General features: G+C 42.7%; 1 protein-coding gene across 2 annotated transcripts in view; it reads left to right on the top strand.

The window, feature by feature from the left end:
* MKX (mohawk homeobox) overlaps positions 1–4,085 on the top strand; it is a 52,887-nt gene extending 48,802 nt beyond the window's left edge. The window contains exons 5-6 of one of the 2 annotated variants that reach the window (XM_033165678.1): positions 2,552–2,585; positions 3,839–4,085. In XM_033165678.1, the coding sequence (XP_033021569.1) occupies positions 2,552–2,585; positions 3,839–4,025 (221 nt within the window). In that variant the 3' untranslated portion in view covers positions 4,026–4,085. The remainder of the gene's footprint in view (positions 1–2,551; positions 2,586–3,838) is intronic. The other variant, XM_033165680.1, reaches the window with a different exon arrangement.
* The last annotated feature ends 16,982 nt before the right edge of the window (positions 4,086–21,067 follow it).

Genomic DNA, 21,067 nt, shown 5'->3' with positions numbered 1-21,067 from the left:
TGCAGGGGGCTGCCATGTGTGAAGTAAGATAAATGGCCCCCTCTTAGTTGGCACCAGAAATGGTTCGCCTATCTTTATAAAGTACCTCTTCCCAATTTGTCATTGCTGGCTGCAATAGTAGTATTGTAACCTTAGTGTGCATCTGCAGCACTCAGAGTGAATTTTAGCATAATAAATATATGGTACTGAAAAACAGCATGTTGCAACACAGAGCTAGTATTGACCAATGACTAATTTCTGGGCACTGTATGCTACAGAGTTAGTATTGTCAGATGCTGAAAACGTCTATTAATAGGGTGAAGAACTCGGAATGGTAGAAGATTTATAATCCTCTTGGAAGCAATAGGCAGGAGGCAAATGATGGAAACAGGATGAGGCCTTCCTAACCAACCAGAAAAATAGCACTCCCCTGGTGTTAATGAAATGATGAAGTCTTGGAGACAAGCAGGAGGGGGAAACAGCCAGCGACCAGTTACTGCATAAGAGTGTCTTTCATCCTCAAGGATTCTAGGAAGTGATCACTTCCTCCATCAATGATGAATGGTGCCACCTTTGAAAATAGCCTTTCTGTCTTCCGAAGAGACTGTACTCTGAAACATGTTGGATAGTCAGAACTACAGTACTGTACAATGAAGTCAATGAGACATGAAGGTGACCAATTCTTAGAAGCATCAGTTCACCAACTTTGTTCATACTTTTGGACTAGGCAAACTCGGCCCTCCAGCTGTTTTGGGACTACAACTCCCACCATCCCTAGCTAACAGGACCAGTGTTGAGGGATGATGGGAGTTGTAGTCCCAAAACAGCTGGAGAGCTGAATTTGCCTATGCGTGGTCTACAGAGTGGGTGGCGTCCACTGTCCTCACCGTTAGATTTCATAGCTTTTTTTGTAATGCCTGATAAAGGTTTGGCAAAGTGAAATCATAGTTTTCATGGTGCATACTGAATAATGATTAGAGTTTTGCAACCACAAATGCACCCTCCAGTAGCCTTACAAAACATTTCCTGTCTGGTCTTGCATTTTCAACTCACTTTTATTTTATAGCTCTTTCCCTCATTGAAATGAAATAGCAGGCAGCTCTTATGACAGGGAATTAAAAACTGCACTTACCTTGCTTTAAAAACAGATTAACAGCCTGTTCACACAGCAAATGCTAAACACATCTAGATGACCATCTTCATTGCTGAGGTTCAGAGGCGTAGCAAGCCCAAGTGGAACCCGGTGCGGATTTTTTTTGTCAACCCCCCCCCCACATCTGCCCACGCCCCTTCATCACAGTGAGTGTTTTGTGTGTCCCCCCCACAATGCTTTGCGGCACCTCATTTGCAAATGAGGTGCCGCAAAGCATTGTGGGGGGAAATGCAAAATGCTCACTGTGACTTGAAGGGGTGTGGGCAGATGGTACCCCAGGTCCAGGTGGACTGAGTAAAGTAAGCACAGCTAATGCTTTTGCAGTGCTGTGGTGAGTCCTAGGCCCAAAGCCACTGGATTTGCTCTGGCTTGTGCTTGAGGCTCTAGGTGGAGGTGCCAAATGTCACCCCTTGAAGATGGCACCTTTGTGTCCCCTGAGAGGGCAGTGCCCTGATTAAATGTGCCAGGCTGCTGGGTGAAGCCCTGGCTGGGCAGAGCTGTGCTTCTGTGGCTCTTCCCAGCAGGAAGGAAAAAGCAAAGTGTGTGCTGTGTAAGCCAGCTGCTGCACTGAGCAACTTATGAGTTGTGGGGTGGGCATACTGAGAGTCACCCCCCTCCCCTGGAACACAGGGCAGACTGCCCCCCGCCCCCCCTAGCGATGCCCCTGCTGAGGTTATAAGACACAAAGAGAAACACAACCCTTGAATAAGGCTGGTACCAATTAAGAAGAAAAGTTCGCAAAGTGTACAAACCCATTTGACCCCAGGCCAGCTCTAGTGGTGTATAGGTACACATGACTAGTTGTGCAAGAATTTAGATGCAAATTCTATTGCATCCTATTTATGTCCAAAGTACCTGACCTAGATAATGACTCTAGGTGCAGTGTGACTTGCCTGGATCAAGGCAAATGTGTTTCAGTGAGAATCTTCTAATGACAGTGAATCCCAGTGGTGGTGTTTTTTCTTACTTCTTCTGGAGGTCCCTTCAAGATTTCATTGTTGTTCCTATTCAGCATGTTGTTGTTGTTGTTGTTGTTGTTGTTGTTGTTGTTCAGTCATTCAGTCGTGTCCGACTCTTCGTGACCCCATGGACCAAAGCACACCAGGCACCCCTATCCTCCACTGCCTCCCGCAGTTTGGCCAAACTCATGCCAGTCGCTTCAAGAACACTGTCCAATTCAACATAAGAACATTAATTCTCAATGGGGAATGTAGTCTGCGGCGGGCGGAATATCCCCTTGCTCTAGACTCAATACGAATGTTCTCCATTAAGCCATGCATTTTCAGTGTTGTGCAAATCAGAGGTCTTGGGAGCAAAAATGTGTCTGAAACTAGGGCTGCCATCCATATGCTATCCAGTGCTGCTTTAAAAATGAATGAATGAAAATGTAAGATTGACCAGATTATTATCTCCTTTCAGAAACTCTGGAAAATGGACCTAGCAAGTGTGAAAGGTGAGTAAAAGTTACCTTTGCCAGTTGCCTATTTCAGAAGTGTGTGTAAGGTGCAAGGAGTGGGGATGGGCAAGCGTTGCCCCGTTCACCTCAGGTGTTTGGCAAGCAAGCCTGGAGGGGCTTTGCAAAACCCATATCTTATGTGCATTTGACTTACACAATTTCAACCATACCTGGCTGAAGGTGGGCTGGTGAGGGAAGGACCAGAGGTCCCAAGCAAGGCCTGCTTGGCGCACCTGGAAGTAGGGTGACTTTGGTCAGTGGCACCATGGCTCTGGGACTGGTGGGGATTTGCCATGAGATCATGCAAGAGCCAAAGGGACCTCACTCACAGGGCACACTGCCAGCAGGCCTTGCCCAGGAACAAAGGTCAAGGCCTGGCACGGAAAGAGATTTTCAGCTCTTGGCCTTACTTCTCAGGCAAGGTCTACTCAGTTCATGGGAGCATCCCCACAACTCCCAGAGCCACTGTGCTGCTGGCCAAAGATGCCCCACTAGCAGGGTGTGCCAAGCAGGACTCCCCCCCCACTAGCCAGCCTGTAGAAGGCAGGGTGGCTAGTGGCAGCGTGGCTCAAAGGGTTATTTTTGGCTATGTGCGATTGTTGCTTAATCCTCGAAACCTAGCCCTCACATAAGAAGTGATTCCTCCGTAATAAAAGAGAACGTGTGCAGAAACCGATTCTTCCCCATTTGCAAGCTGAGGCATAGGAAAGGAGTGGAGTGGAAATGCCTTAACTTTGGGGGAATAAGTATTTCTCTCTCTCTTTCTTTCTCTCTCTCTCTCTCTCACACACCCTTCCCCTTATCTTAGACAATTCATTCATCCCTGTGCATCCTGCCCTTATTGTGTGCAAAAAAGGTTTGGGAAATGAATTTGCAAATGCTGCATGAACAGGAGATGAAGGACAGCAAGATGGGAATTTGGGGAAACTTATTGTCTGCTCCAAGATTTGCTTTCAAGTTGTTGTTTTTCATGTGGGGTGTTCTTCTCAGGAGTACTGGAAAAATTAATAAAATGAATCTAAAATGAGTATTGTTTAACATAATATATTTATATAATTTTAGTGGGCTGTGTCACTGTAATTCAGTTTCTCCATCTCACTCTCTCTTTCTTTTCCTTCTGCTGTTTTATTTTTTGGGGGGGAGACTTCTTTAAAAATGAAAATGCTGTAAAATGCATTGCCTCGCTTTCTAAGTACTTGACAAGAATCACATCATCAGACACGGAAACATTTTTTGTTGCTTGATTCCAGTGCAGCTAACAGAAAGAGATCAAACAAAGATGAGACCTATTGGAAGGAGATCAACGCAGCAATGGCCTTAACCAACCTTGCACAAGGAAAGGACAAACTCCAGGGGACAACCAGCTGCATCATTCAGAAATCGTCACACATATCAGAAGTAAAGACTGTCAAAGTGCCACTAGTACCACCGTTTTAAAGAGAGTTGTTGCTTTTCTTTCCAACACAAGTGGACATTTATTTTTCATGCCATTGGTTCTCTCCCTCCCCCCCCCCCCGGTAAGATCAGAATGAGAGGTCTGAAGCAAGAATTGAGAGCCAGGTTCCTTTTGTAGCATGGCCAGTAAAAATAAGAATGGGAAGTTCTCGCCATGCAGGCATGCTTGAAATCAGTGGCAATCTCACAAGAGCCTGGGTGTGTTCTCATACGATTCCCATTCGTTTCAGTGTTGCTTGTGCAAGAGACGTTCCCAATGAATTATGCACAATGATGGCAATAAACAAATGCTCCCTCAGGCTAAAACATTTTGATTTCTGGAATAAGATATAAAAGCAGTTCTATAAAGGGCATGTAAATTATGGGGGGGTGAAGCCTCCCAAGTTTGTTTGTTTTTTTAAGTCAAAACTATTAACTTATTTTATTGTATTAATCAAACTGCACATTAAGCGCTGCATTGCTATAACAATAAGTGCCTTGCTTTCGTACAATAAGCTAGAACGTGGGCATAGCTCAGTACAACTGTGCCTCAAAAGTGTGCCAACGCCACAACGCTTAACCTTTGCATGTAATTTCTAAATGCATCCTGACCAGTTTAAAGCTGACCTCAGAAAGGGTAGACGTTTCTCGAAAGCCCTGGAGCATTTGCCTTGTGTGGATTAAATAAATCTCTCCGGTGAAATTGCTACATTTTACAACGGAAAAGTCCACTATGTTAACAAGTAATGTGGGGTTTTTTTCTTACTCAAATGGGGAAAACGTTGCTATGCCTCTATGGGGTTTCTTTTTTTTCCCTGACTGCATTTGCCATATGTTAAAAAAAATACAAAGAATAATTCCTTTCATAAGTGCAATACTGTATGTGGGAGAAGGGTCTCATCTTTTTTCAAAGGGCATCCTCATTATTTACATTAAAGCTGTTGCTTCAGTTACTTTGCAATGTGAATGTATAAAGGAAAAAAAAACCTCCAATAGCCACAGGTGGACAAAACCATTATAGAGCTTTTTCTTTCATATGGACTAAAAGGGCTGCCTTTGAGTGTGTGTCTTATGTGAAGAAAAATGTACGTTGACCAGATTGGTCGTTCACATTACTTATATAATGCCTAGTCAGCACATTGACAGAGATTGGAGGTTAACAATAATCGAGAGTTCAAAGGGGATTTAAGCCTTACATCAAGAACACACTCCGACTTTTTAATGTAGTTCAAATGTTTAACTATAAAAAGACTCATTGTGATAGTTTAAGTCGTCGTCCCAATAAAACCATCAGTAAATCCAGTTGGGATTCCTTCCTTTTAAGCTCTCCTTCTGACTTATTGAAACTGTTATGTAAGTAAACAAAGCAGATCACTTTTCTGGTACCAAATCAACCTATGCTTCAGTTTGTTATTTATACTGGAGCTCAATAACTTTCCAAGACGGAAACTGTTATTGCCTTAATGCGTCCAAAATGTTTTTATTTTGGTACGGAATGTATCAAATGAAGAAAATCCCCATTTCAATGAAGGGGGGGGGAAGAAGGCACAATGAAATCTATATATTATATAAAGCAAATCGTTGGAATTAAAAACATATGGGGCACACGCAACACACCAAACAATTGTGGCACTGAAGCAATTTAAAGTCAAAGTAGATGCTAAATTGGGCATTAGAAACACCATTTTAAACTCCTAAATTTGACTAAAGCAAGTATACTTTGCTCCAACCATACGAAAATATTCTAATCAGGTTTACACCCTAGAATAAGCAACGTTAAAGCCAAATATAGCTTATACTCGGGTCAGTAAAATAAAACTGGGAAAAGAAGTGATTGTCCAGATTCCAGTTCGGGGGAAATGGAAACCTAGCTTATTTTCCTTAAACCAGTTTTAATGTTACATCTGAATAACAGTATCCAGGGTAAATTTGTAAATCTAGTTAGGGATCCTAGTTTGGAAATGAGTTCTCAGTTGAGGAAAGCTGCTAATCCTTTTTTTTATACTCAACTCAGTTTGGTACATTAAAAATAAAAAAAAGTGACCAAACCCTGTTTGAGGTGGGCAAAGCAGAGTCACAGCAAAGATCATTAAGCAAAATGCCTAGAACCTGATCCATTTCATCTTCTATGCAGGTATTGGGCGAGTTCAATTTTTCCCATGGAAATAGCTGTCCAGATGCAGAAAGAGGGATAGTTTCAGGACCTTACATGCATGGATCAGCACAAGACACAGTGTGGAACTGGATGTCCTTGTAGATTTGCTAGTTTGCAATACAATAATGACGTTCAGGCAACACAGCCAGAGCAAAATAAAATATGTTTCGACTTAAAATCTGAAATGGGTCTTTTTGTTTGGGTAATCTATTGGAATTTTACTCCTACCCCTTCTGCTTCTAATAAGACCCAGTGAACTTCTAAGCTGCCCATTCCTTCTTTACTTGACATATATGGCAAATTCCCGTAAAGTGAGGAAGATCAAAACCCTTGGTGAAGCTGACTTTCAGGTATGCAAAGCGTTGCTCAAGCATAGCCAGTTCCAATTGCACTAATATAATCTAGATAGCAGGTATCAAACCTCGATGTAACATGTAGAACGCATCTTGATGTAACATAGCATTTTGTGGTTGTGGTTGTTTTAAAGTGTACAATTAAAATGATTTGATATGAAAAAATATTTTGTACATAAATATATATATTTTTACTTTTTTAAAATTGCTATTTTGCATTGACATAAAAAGCAGGAAATATATGTTACGACTGTATGAACAGTTGAAGGATACTTTTGATTGACTTGCATCTTCGTGCAAAAGAGGTCTCCCCCCACAACAGTGACTTTCAGACCTGACCAACTAGACTTTGTCATAACAATGTGAGTTTTTAAAAGAAAACAGAGTAAACACTTCACTTTAGTTCATACTATTATAAGTTATTCTGTTATTAACTATTTTGTGACAATAAACTGTCTTGCCAAACTTTTCTGTAAGACATATTCTCTGTGCTTTTTATTTGGGTGATTGGCAACAAAACGGAAGTACTGACAGCACAAAACTAACCATGCATACTCAGAACGACATCTGACTGAAAAGAACGAAAGCCACAGGACTTGCTAGTATCAAAGATTTTGTGTGCGAGTGGGTTTAAGTTGTGGCTTTTTTTAAGGGGCACCTATGAAAAATCAGGTACTCTGAGAGGTGCAATGTTTCCCCAGAGAGCATGAAGCATCTTGGATTGTGCAGTGCAGCCGCTTGGGGGTAGCAAATGTTTTTGGTCCCTCCTTTCAGTGTCATGGCCAGGCTGGAACTGTGAGCAAACCTGGAAAGCGTAATTTTCAGCCATAGGTCCCTGAGGTCAGGGATCTGACCTGTTGGAGCTGAGCCTTGAGAGGGGCTCTAGAGCCCAAACACCACAGACAGAAGAAGGGGTGTTGTGGGACAGCCTGCAAATGGAGGTTTCTAACTACAAATTTTGTTCCTCAGGTCTATTTGGTATCAAGCCTAGATCCCACCAGAGCCCAAATCAAAATGTGCCTGTTTCAGGGCAACATCTTCCCTGGAGCCCTCCTAAATGCCAGTTTTCTTTTGCAACTGTACCTCAGTGAGGGGCTCACAGGGTGAGGTTGCTGCAGGCACCGTGACGCGGCTTCTTTTGGGCTATGAATGTTGTTGCAAGCATGCATAGCAGTATCTAGGGCTGCCAGAAGATATGAGAAATGTGACTCCCAAGGTACTTTGATATTACTTCAAGTCATCCATTATGGTTCAACCTAGCATGGGGAGGGGGCAGTACGCATGGACTCTGGGAACAATGAATATGTACTGCATTTCACATAATATATTGTGGCCCCAAATGCTATATCTAAAGGGGGGTCCACTGCAACATCCACCAGGAGCTCTCTTTGTCACATTGCCTAGGTTTGGGAAATGGAAGAGACCAACAGGGGCAGAGTGAGGTTGATCAGTACTGACCGAATCTAATTTTGGGCCTAGGTTATGTTGCCCAATATTTAGAGTGTTCTTCAACATGGGTTTGTAGTAGTTGGACTCCCAACTCCTATTTTCTACAACCATCTTAGTCAATGGTCAGGGATTATGGGAGCTGTAGCTTAACATTTGTTGTTGTTGTTCAGTCGTGTCCGACTCCTTGTGACCCCATGGACCAGAGCACGCCAGGCACGCCTATCTTTCACTGCCTCCCGCAGTTTGGCCAAACTCATGCTAGTCGCTTCGAGAACACTGTCCAACTATCTCATCCTCTGTCGTCCCCTTCTCCTTGTGCCCTCCATCTTTCCCAACACCAGGGTCTTTTCTAGGGAGTCTTCTCTTCTCATGAGGTGGCCAAAGTACTGGAGCCTCAACTTCAGGATCTGTCCTTCCAGTGAGCACAGGGCTGATTTCTTCAAGGATGGATAAGTTTGATATTTTTGCAGTCCATGGGACTCTCAAGAGTCTCCTCTAGCACCATAATTCAAAAGCATCAATTCTTCGGTGATCAGCCTTCTTTATGGTCCAGTTCTCACTTCCATACATTACTACTGGGAAAACCATAGCTTTAACTATACGGACCTTTGTCGGCAAGGTGATGTCTCTGCTTTTTAAGATGCTGTCTAGGTTTGTCATTGCTTTCCTCCCAAGAAGCAGGCGTCTTTTAATTTCGTGACTGCTGTCACCATCTGCAGTGATCATGGAGCCCAAGAAAGTAAAATCTCCCACTGCTTGACATATTGGAGCCCAAGACTGAAGAACCTTGACCTAGAGCAGGATTCCCCAAACTTGGGTCTCCAGCTGTTTTTGAAGTACTTCATCCCTAGCTAGCAGGACCAGTGGTCACAGATGATGGGGATTTTAGTTGAAAAACAGTTGGAGACCCAAATTTAGGAAACACTGACCTAGAGGAAGTTCCGCGACAAAATTAGGATCTCCTGAATTATTTATGGTGTAAAATAGGGGGATCCACACATTACGCATCAGAAGGAACTGTTCTTTGGGCAGGAGATCAGGTGCCTAGCATTTATATGAAGCCTGGCCAATCCAGTGGGTTCATAATGCATTGCAAATGGACAGGCTGATGTTATTCACACGAATTCCCTTCCTGTGCCAAGAGTATGCAACCACACACTCCTGAAGCCCGTTAGCTGTAAACACTTGCGACTGCCAGTTGATTTCCACACATAACAAACATTCAATTAGACCCTCGAGTTTCAAATTTAAGAGACACTTGTCCTTGTTTTTTGTTACATTTTTACTTTAATTTAGTCTTCTTGTTGCTGCATAGTTTCTGGAAACACAGATTTAAAAGTTTTCTTAAAAATGCAAGAAGCATGCTCAGTGGTGAGCCAACAACTAACAGAGTTTCAGTTATTTATGATGTAGAAAACCAAGGATCATTAAAATTGCTGGTCTTTGTTTCAACATATGTAACCGTTTTAATAAAATAAGTAACTTGGTTTTATTTATAATAATAAAAAAACCAAGCTTGCCATTTTGGAAATAAATGATCATTCCTTGGGCCATAGATTTCATATGCATGTTCTGTTCACATTAAGTTGTTGCTCAATATCTCAGGGCTACAATCCAAAAGAGTGTTAAGCACGCTTGAGACCATTGATGTCAATAGGTTTAACTTGGTACTGGACTTTTGCCCAGGAGTTTATGTGGAATGCGATACAGAAATTGTTCTAGGAGTAGAAGGCAGTGGCTCGCTGCAGAGATCTGGCACATGGTAGCTGATCGTATCATCGTGATAACAGATGCATAGCAAGATCACATCTAATTTGTGCTCAAGTGTTTAAAAGACAGAGAATAGTCTGTATTATGATATAGCAATTCTGTGCCAGGTCCTTTGGCTGCTTAAAAGGATCATAAGCACATATGCTTTGTATTCCGACCTCCGAGTTTAATGTCTTTGGTTCTGGCTCGATAACGCACTGTTTGCCTCCAGAAGTTCACTGTCAGTTCAGTTTCATCACCGTGTGTTTTAAAAAGCTGCCAATGCACATCACTGATCAGCCCCAGTGCTACCACTGCACCTGCTACACCAAACATACCCAAAGGGGGAAACGTTTTCCAGAAGCCTTTTGTTGCAGGAAACGAAATGCAGTTTTGAAACATGGGCCTACAATGCATTCCTGACCTTTCCTGGCTCTCACAGAGGGAATCAGAGAATTGCAGAGTTGGAAGGGATCCTGAGAGTCACCTAGTCCAACATCCTGCAATGCAGGAATCTCAGCTAAGGCATCCATAACAGATAGCCATCCAACCTCTGCTTAAAAACCTCCAAGGAAGGAGAGTCCACCACCATCCGAGGGAGTCCGTTCTACTGTTGGACAGCTCTTAGTGTTGGACATTGCTGGGTTTGGTGGGCAGTTTTGATAGGTAGGGGTAATGTGGAGGTGTGAGTTGAAATATTCAGATATTATGGAGTGCCTTGCCAGTCCATGATGCACCCTGACCATTCAGGTTTGAGACACCCCTCCATAAATTAAAGTCCGCAGATTAAGGGTGAGCATCATTGATGGCCACCTAGAAAAACTAAATGTAAACTGAATATTTGGCTTTCCCCCAAACGTCAGTGATTGTGAGACTGACCTTAAATAAATAATAAAAACCAACCCTTGGGCACATTGCTAAACGCCTCCTGTTCCAGAAGAGAGCGGAAAGAGGGCCATGATGAAAATACGCCTTAAGAGGAAAAATGACTAAAAGAGAAAAGAGGCCATGGACACGTAAAGCTGTAGATCCTCCGCCGCCCCCCTCCCCTTCCCCACCCTCAGTCTCCCCTCCCCAAACTCTTTTAAAGCAACTGTTATGTCAGCTTGCCTTATTGGCAGTGGATGTGGTTGCTGGCAGTGGATGTTAGGTCTGGCTCAAGACAACTATAACTCACGCACCTGACTTTTTAAGCAGCTGAGGTCTGGTTTCTTAATGGATGTTCTCTTTTATTTGTCTTGTTGGTTCCTTCTTCAGATATTTTTACTTTCCTGTTCAGACTTTTTCTGGACATGATCCCTCCACCCCACTTCATTCCCCACCCCTCCTTTCCCGGAGAGCATTTCACAATGCACTGGTCCTTTACACCAGATAACGATATTCTGCTCACTTTTACCACAAAACAATTAAAAGTGTTTCTTGCTGGCTGATTGTCTTTTGCCCTCAAGGTAGGCACCATGTTTTAACAGATGTTCAATATAAAACATCCTCCTTTTGCCCCAGCACACACTCTGAATTATCAGGTCTGCAAGTTTTCAGTGTGTGGATAAACTGACCCGAACAGGCCACAGACAGTGCTTTGAGCTCAAGTTGCTTCCCTCCATGATAACCATGGCAGGTTTCAGCTATTTTTTAAAAAAGAATAAGCTGAAGGAGAAAATATACACATTTAACTGTGTCTATATTTTTACAAAGCTACACAGCCCATTTGTGAGTGCAGAAGCAAAACTGAATACTGAAGCAGTAGATGAACTGCTGATATGCTTGTCTATAAAGCAAATTGCAAATACAGAATCACACTATGGTGACTACTATTAAACTGTGCATCTGTCTTCACTCTCATTGTGATATACTGCCCTGTTACTTCTCTGGGAGTTCTGGGTTTTGTTTTGTTTTTTTACCTCAGTAAAGGCCACTTCCTTTTTCACTGTCATTACCTCACAGGAACAGAGACGGATGTAGCAGGTGACAGTGTTTATTTCTCCCACCTCCCACATCAAGTTCTACATTGCTGGACTTAACAAACACAACACAATTTTGGAGGTGCTAAGACCTCAAGTGTGTGCTGCAAAGTTGCCTCGGCCGGCAGACTCCCTCATCTATCGCTCTGTACTTAACTACTACTGCTTTTGGCTATCTTAAGTCCCTAAAGGACTGTCATTCTAACCATAACTACCTAAGACCTGCCAAGACTCATTTTATGAGCTGCTGCTAAGAGTTTAGCTATTTAAGGCTGATTTTTAAACAATTTTCATTGGCACTTGACGGTACATACTTGATTTACAGTGCCGTAAATAACCACAAATAAGGGACATCTCTTTCTTTTATGATATCACAATGTTACATTATTTTTTTGGGGGGATGACAGGTTTCTCGTCAAGCTCTGGAATTTATTTCCGGTTCTGTGATTGACTTCTGGGGTGGCTGTGCAAAGTGCTTTCTCTTTCAAACAAATATAAAAATGACTTTGTGATATGCAGTACAGACTAGACCCTTCAGATGTTGAGGTTCCTAAATATAAGAAGGCTGTGAAACACTGTGGGGTTAGTGAACCAGAGGTTCTGAAAAATTGGCCTCTTGCTATGGCTTCTTTAGCTGCCTGAGTGCTGTGAAGTTGGCCAAACAGCAAGGAATTTCCCATTCACCCATCCAGCAAACGTTCCATATTGCTGGGCACATACATTACTATATGTAAGGAGTCATTGTCTCTCTGCAGACTTTTCAGATCTTTTCTGGTGACTAGTACCTAAAATAAAGTAAATGAAAACCAGAAAATTTCGGGGCCCATTGGATGCTAGTTGGAGCAGGACCTCTTTGGCAGCATGAGATTCATACAAAATGACTGCGTAGTGATTAAGAGAGAACCATGCTGTGTATTCTTATCCACAGCAGATGAATTTTAAATGGACAGTTTTGGATGCAGATAATAAAATGCACCAAGTAAAATAAGCCTTGAGGTAACAAGATGCTTAGAAGTGTGCATTGGTCGCTCACAGCAATTTGGCATCTAGCTATTTTGTCTATGATTGTCAACAACAATGGTATCTGAAGCTTAGTAGACTCCCTAGGACCTAGGAGGCAGTTGATCTCAACCGTGCACACATCTCTCCCCCCCCAGTCCAACTTCTCTCTCATTTGTAGTGTTCATAAACATGCTTGAGGGTAGTAACGTACAAGGGTGGAGCAACCCTGGCACATTTTCAAATGTGCAGTAGAGGCTGCCAGTAGGATGATGAAGAGAGCTTAATGATTAGGATTAGAACTGCTAGGAGGTTCCTAAGTGTCAAAGGTTTTACTATGGATTTCTCGAATTCCTGCATTACAGGAGGTTGGACTAGATGACCCTTAGTGTCCTTTTCCAACGGTACAATTCTATGTTTCTAGTGTGATCTTTCAAAAGAGGATAACACACATGGGGGAGATTTGCTTATGTAGTGAACTGGACCATCTCTTGCACTAGTGTCACACTTGTCAACCCTCCCTGCTGTTCCCCACTGCTATATACATAGCTGTCAACCCTCCCTGGTGTTTCCCAATGCTATAATAAGGGAATTTCCCACAAAAAAGGGAAAGGTTGACAGCTATGGCTAGTGTAACTGCCCAAGTCTAAGTATGCAGACTTCACAAGCAGTTAATCTTGTCCTGTCACCTATGCCATTCTGAATAAGATGGTTCTATATACTAAAATTAGACAAATTATCCATCTAGTTCAATATTAACTACATTGACTGACAGCAGCTCTCCAGAGTTTCAGAAGGAAGCCTTTCCCGGTCCTGCCTGAAGGTGTCTGCCTCTGAGGCCCTTCCCCAAACCTAAATATTTGCGCTAAAAAAGAGAGAACCGAGGAGGAAGAAGCAGTACTATTTTAATCAACTGGCAAGGAGAGGATTTATGAAGCTACAAGAAAGCATTGCCATTTCTCCTTGCTGTTGTGACCTGAAGGAAATTCCTCCTTCCCTTCTCAGGTTTGCATTCTATGAGGCCTGGATAATTTGCAAATCTTCCTTGGGTTATGCTGAAATGAAGATGGTTTAGGTGTAAATTCCATGTCTGCTGCAGGGATGGAAATTCAGTGTCCGTGTGCATTCTTGGGGATAAGTTACCCTATTGTGTTTGCTACATGGCAAGCAGCTCCATGGGAGTCTGAAATATTTGTGGGAGGGTCTCCAAAAGCAGCAATGCCTGGCATGTGCTTTGATTAAGCATTGTTGCTTGTTGGTGCTGTTGTTCCAAGGAAAAGGTTCAATTCCTCAGGGGCTATTACTGCACTGGCCTGGAGGGGGGGGGAAATTAGTGTAAGGAAACGTAAGTTAGACAAATCAGCATTGCCACTTGCACTGTTCTGCATTAAGAATCTGTAGTGGAAAAATGAACTGACATAGGTAACAGGAAAGGAAAAAAGGAAGTGTACTGTTACAATATCGTTACCTCTTGTAGAACCTAATCATCTGCAGAAGTAAGTTGAGAAGGAAATTCAGCTTTTAGGGAGGAGACCTAACCATGGCCATTAGTCATGAGGGCCATATTGCAAATTAAAGCAGGCAGAACTCTCAAATATGGCATTGGCAATGTGTTTGCTGTTTTAAAATCAAACACCACACACAAAAATCCTATTGGGCACAGAAATCCCTTCACTCCTGTGGGTCCTCTGCTGTGATACTGCCATGCCAAATGTGCGTGTGTGTGTGTGTGTGTGTGTGTGTGTGAGAGAGAGAGAGAGAGAGAGAGAGAGACCCTATGACACCCCTTAATGTGTCCATTAAAATATATATATATTTACTGACTGCTCCTGCAGGTCCCTTGTTGTTGTGATGCCAAAAAGCAAGAGCTTCCCCCTCCAAATTTGTCCATGTCTATGTTACTGAATTTAATCATGAATGATAACAACATAAATTAAAACAGCGGCACCTTCTGAAAGGCAGCCTTGAGAGCTTTTACATGTAGCATTCAGAGACTTGGCCATAATGAAGCTCTCAGCCCCAAGAAGGTTACCTACCTCTGTTCTGTCGGACAGTCCTTCAGATGTCTGAAGATGACTGCCATATCACCTCTTCATCATCTCTTTTCCAGGCTAAACAAACCCAGCTCCTTCTACGTTTCCGCACTGGATTGGGTCTCCATGCCCTTTGCCATCTTTCTTGCCCTCATCTGCTCATGTTTCAGAGTCAGGTAGCAACATACTTGCTCCATTTCTTCTTAGCAGGAAAGCCAACATGTCCTGGAGTTTCCAAACACATATCTTTGAACCTTTAAAACCCCGTCTCCAAGCAGTGAGAGACTCAGGGGTTTGGTTTCCCTGGAATGAAGGTCAACAGACTATGGTGACTTTACGATATATGGTTCTAGTTACCCATATATACAACCAGATCATAGGATGGAAGGGCTCACAGCATCACGACTCCAACAGATCTTGCTGCCCATTAGGTTCCCCAAGGAGAGCCCTAAGCCACAGCCTTGGGTCCAACACAGAGTAAGACAAGCCACTCTGTCTCCTTTCAGCTCCCAGCATCAACCAAACACACACACCTCTGGCCTCTGGTTCTCCCTTCCTAGGATTACCTAGGTGAGCAAGGTGGAGAGATGCCTCCTGGAAGAACCTTCATTTGCCACTGTGGCTGGATCTCAACACATCAAAAAAACATTTCAGGAAAACACGATGTAAACCTCAAAGTGGGAAATCGCATTGGCAAAAGACGGGACTCCACGGCGCCACCTGGGTGTCACTGGGTGTTATAAAGCCTATAAAACGCTTTTTCTTTACTAACGTAGCTGAGTCCTGTGGCAACACGTTTCTTCTTAGCTAACCCTGTAAGATGCTTATGAGGCCAGCCAAGGCCATTATCTCAGCAAAAGAACTGGCTTGACCAGTTCACCAGGCTTTATACAAACAGCCCCCAAAAGACTTCCTTTTATAGGAAGGCACACATGTGGCCATTTTGGAACTTTCTGTTCCTCAGAAACTGTTCCGAGTTCTCATCATTTCATTGAAAGGTATAACATGGTAAGCTGTTAGATGCAGATTGCTTACACGCCATGGATTGCCTTTTACACAAAACTTTCCATTATGTTCTCAGTTTCCTAGAAATGGCAGTTTTTCTCCACTAATGCTATCTTAACCACAACAGCTTAGAGTAAAGCATTTACCACATCATCAGTCATAAATAAAACACAACATTAGATGTACTCTTAAGCAGCATTATGCGGGGGCCCTTCAGAAACAAAAATATAGGCAGCAGTCCTTGTTTTACTGTTTCCTCGCAGGCGACTGAGGTGGGAATTTAATCTACAGCTTATATTATAAAATATACCTCAGTATCTGTTTCACCGTGACATGTACCAGCATGAAAATGGCATTTAGTGGAGCAGGGATTTACAACTGGACATTAAACATGGGCATGTGGAAACATTATTAGGCGAATTTATACTTAGCTACCCTTTGCTGCCTTCCCATTACAGCAACAAAATGGTAGTGCAGAAGAGATGTGCCAAGTACAGCATTTTAGGCCGTTTTTATGGAATAGCAAAGAAAGCAGCCTAGTGAGGAAGCTGGCTGACTAATTGCCATATATCTTAATAAGAAACATCCAAGTGGTTTACTTACTTTATAGGTTAACATTCAGCTATGCTGTAATGAATGTCAGGTAGTACACCAGCTCTGAAGTAAGAAAGTCAGAGTAATAAATAACGTTTTGTGCTTCAAGATCCTCAGTTTGTGTTCTGGTCCTGTTCCCCTCAAATACACTTGGTGGAAGCTTCACTGAAGACTTCCACATAACCAGTAAGAAGCCCTGTGAAATTTTACAGGTTACTGGAGGCTCATAAAACACTCATGAACTTCCTGGGTTCTTTCTTTCGGCAGTTCATTTAGGTTATCCAGCCACTACTTGTGAAAGAGTCTGCCAATCCTCTCATACACTGTATATCCCCAAAATGCAAAACAGTGACCAGGCCTCTGACCCACACCTGCTACCTCTATGCAAAATTTTCAGAATTGAAAGAATGATGGGATGGGTTAGGAATATGAACTTGAATCCCTCTCACAAAATACTGACAGCCTGGAAACCACCTTGAACTCTTTTAGGGAGGAATTTCCACATTGATTTTGAATTTTGCTTTCAGGTAACTACCGTGGCAGTTTTGCTATCTGCATCCAAAGCTGAAATAAAACGCTGCAGAAGCATCTTGTTGGTTGTGCTGATATAGCTGTCTCATCCCTGAACCCAGCACTTCTTATGTTGGTTCATTTAGGTCAGGTTGAAAATTGTTAATTTTTAATTAAAACATGGGTATGGCTTCCTGATTATTTGTAAATGTTTCCCTTTGGGGAAGATGGGACAAAGAACCCATGTTACAAATGGCATACAAAATAGGTAACATTAACACTTTTCCAAGTATTTTTGTTTAATGAAAAGAATTAAATGCAAAGTACAAAAAAGAAGGGGAAGAACAAAATAAAAGAACCACACAATCTCAAAGCCAAGAGACGTAAGATCCCAGCAGAATGAAATGATTCACAACATCGCTGGCAATTTCATTTTAAGTTCATATTCTGGATCCAGTAATTAAAAAAAATATCGCCACTGAAATATACTCGGAGTCAAGTGTGGATTTCATGCTCTTTATTCAGCTCATAGTAGCGAGGAATGGAAGTTGCCCCAAAACGTCTGCTTTATATACATTATTTACACAATGGGCCCCACGTGATTGGCTAATTCCGGGATAATCCTGTATGCAAATCAGGTTGCGGATTCACTTCCACCTGGAGCTGGATTGGGTAGCTCCTGCGGACCAATCAGACAGCTGCATTCTGGATCCTATTGTTCTAGGACCAATCAGACTGCTGCATTCTGAATCCTATTGTTCTAGGACCAATCAGACTGCTGCATTCTGGATCCTATTCAACTCAGTACATAACAGCCACTTTTGTATCAACAGAGGGCAACTCATAATTAGGACTATTTCTTATTTGATTCTTTTTAAATATTTTAGTTATCCATTGGCTAATTAAACAATCTATAGCCTTTTAAACTGCTTATTGTTCTTGTTTGTTACCATGTTATGTATTTTTGTGTTTTTATATTGCAAACTGCCCTGTGAGCCTCGGATGAAGGGCAGTAAAGAAATTCAATTAATTAATAATGATAATACTGTACAATTCTGAGTATTTTCACAAGCCACTCTGACATGGTGCGGAGCATTTACACATAGCAAAACTGCCCCAGGAAGTATAACCGGAAACAAAATTGAAAATTAATTTGGAAATTTCCTCCCATAAGAGTTTTGTAGGAGGGCTTCAAGTGCACACAAGAACTTCAGGATTATGCAATTCAAGTGCTCAATGGCAACAAATCCACCTTAAAAATGAAACACAGACTTTTGTGGTTTGGAACATGATACGTATATGCATTTAAATGTGTAGAATGAATGAATGAAAGGAAAGGTTTGTAAAAACCCCACAAGCAAATCAAGATGAACACTCATTGTCATATAACTAATCAGAATGAATGCTTGATCAAGACGGGACATAATCTAACTACAGTGTAAGCTTTGTGCAAGCAAATAAGGATGAAAGTTGAATAAACAGGGTGTCTGGAGGAGCTCTAAGCCCTGTGCCCTTTTGAAATGTCTCTGGCAATTTTTGTCCACTCCTAGTAGTTACATTGGCACAAACATTTAGCAATAAGTTTACATCAACATTCATATTTTGTTAATATGGTCATTCTCCCATGTCATCCACACCAAAGGGAACCTAGAATCACCTATTAGTACATAAATATTGGCATTCTCCGCCCCCCGCAAGTCTGTCTCTACCCGCCACCCCACCCCCATTGGAACTTAGTGGGCAAACAGCCTAAAAAGGCATACGTATCTGCCAGAGTGTGAATTTCTGACCAGCATTGCATATCCAACTCCAGCCTCAAATCATACGTCTGGAATGCTCTCCTACTGCACCTTTCCAGCTCTCTCTCTCTCTCTCTCTCGATTGCTATAATGACCATGACAGAGAAGCATGTTTCAAAAGTGCAAAAGTCAGCCTTGTGGGAAATGTACCAGAACTACTCTCTTTCCACTTACACATTTTCAGTGGTCCAAGAAACACAATTAATTAGTGTTATTGAGCCGCTTTGCTCCCTAATAAAATTATTTCAGAGTGGTTATATGACGAGCTGGGAGTGCCATAGTCTGCACGCTGAAGTAATTAGCAGGACCTTTGATTATATTACGACAAGTTGAAACACGTTGTTTGGAACACTACACACATGGAAAACACATGTTGCCTGGAATCCTGTACATAGTCGTTTAGATTAAAGGTGTTGATGAATTGTGTGGAAATTATTACACCGTCTGGTGGCATATTGTGGGCAACACATCTATGCACTTCCCAGACACATCATTTGAAAAAAGCAGACCTTCCTTTTGTTTTTAAAATAGAAGGAACACAAAGAAGTGCCAGGATCTGTGTTGTTGTTTATTTAAAAAAAAAAAAAAATCTCACTTCTCCATAGTCCTTTCAAACAAAGAAATGAAGAACTGCAGAGAGTACTGCGGAGAAGAATTTTAACACAAATACAAGGGAATTCTGAATAGGAATATCCGCAACATGAGTTACATCATAGTTGAAACAGTGTGTTATTAACTTGGTGTTCTTACTGCTAAAAGACTGTTTTGTCTTATGGGTCAGCCATAGAGTCTGGGTCACAGCCAATGCACCATGGTCAGTCTGGACTCTGGAGAGCTGTTCCAGAAAACAGTAGATCATATTTTCCTATTTCAGTTGAGGTATTTCTAACACTACAAATGGGAACACAGTAGAGCTCACGGACATTGCATTCTACTGCAGGCATGAAAAGGAGGCACGCACCTGAATGTGCTTGTATGCAATTGAATTCCAGCTGAAAAGAGTGATGGCCTGGAAATGTCCCTTGACAAACTTTAATATTCGAATTTTAATATTCTGATCATTCCAACCAAGACTGATTATATCTGTTTTATATTTTCTGTGCCTCCGTGGCCTGCATAGTGTGTGTGTGCGCATGTGTGCACACACATCGTAATCTTACAGTAATACAAAGTGGTTGAGGACCTTAAAACTATTTTCATCTTCATCTAGCTTCCCTAAAGAGGCTTTCCAAAAGGCTAGGAAGCATGGATCCTCCTGCCAGAAACAGGCATAAAGTTAAAGGTAAAGGGAACCCTGACCATTAGGTCCAGTCGCAGACGACTCTGGGGTTGCGGCGTTCATCTTACTTTACTGGTCAAGGGAGCCAGCATACAGCATGACTAAGCCACTTCTGGAGAACCAGAGCAGCACACAGAAATGCCATTTACCTTCCCGCCAGAGCGGTACCTATTTATCTACTTGCACTTTGTGCTTTCGAACTGCTAGGTTGGCAGGAGCAGAGACTGAGCAATGGGAGCTCACCCCGTCGCGGGGATTCGAACCGCCGACCTTCTGATCGGCAAGCCCTAGGCTCAGTGGTTTAACCCACAGAGCCATCCACGTCCCAGAGAAACAAGCATAGCACTACATTATCCCACAACATTGCTTCCAGGTGCTGGATGCAGAAGGGATGGCTGCCCCCGTGTAATGATGTAGTGACAGTCATATCCCCCCCCCCAATACAGTCCCTGGAAACGACATCGTGTGAGCACACAGTGCCCATTTCCAGCTGCACTTGAAAGTGTGCAGCAAGAGTCAAGTTTATTGGCCTCTTAGAGAGGCTTTTATCTTTAAGGAAGCTAAAGAAAACGATTTAAGAGCTCTTGGCCTACTCTGCGTTACTGTAATTTTAAATCTGAAGATACTTTGAAACCTTGTAATAACAGGGAACTTGTTTTGTCTGAGATTATAACATTGGCTTTCAGTGAGCAAATGATAAATTATGGTAAGATCTATTCAACCTTCACTACTAGCCACATGCTGTGCCCCCACAATGTGGGCAGAAAATGAAGACGTTACCCAGAAGGGTGTGTGCCCAACCGAAGTGAGTGTGACAAAGCCCCTTCTGCCCATAGTAAGGAGGGGGGTTTGCAGGCACTCACGAGCCCTTCATGTGCTCAGGGATGGTTGCCATCCCCTGGCACCATTGGCTGAGTTCTGGGCACGGTGCCTACTCGGACGGACCAGTCAGGTCAGTCGGTGGGCGTGTCCTGCAGCATTTAAACAGGAGCGTGACCAGGGCTCGGCCTCTCACTTCCTGCTCCCCAGCTGACACGGTTTCCCCGCCCGCCAACCCTTTAGGCAGTGTTTTTGGACCTTGCTATGGACCATGGTTGGTCGCCATTGAGAGGCCTGGTAGGAATTTCCCCCCTTTGCAAATTGGCTCTGGCCTGGTGGT

Source organism: Lacerta agilis, chromosome 12 (genome assembly GCF_009819535.1).
Source record: "Lacerta agilis isolate rLacAgi1 chromosome 12, rLacAgi1.pri, whole genome shotgun sequence".
In the NCBI taxonomy this organism is placed as follows: domain Eukaryota; kingdom Metazoa; phylum Chordata; class Lepidosauria; order Squamata; family Lacertidae; genus Lacerta; species Lacerta agilis.
This window is presented reverse-complemented; position numbering and strand designations above follow the sequence as displayed.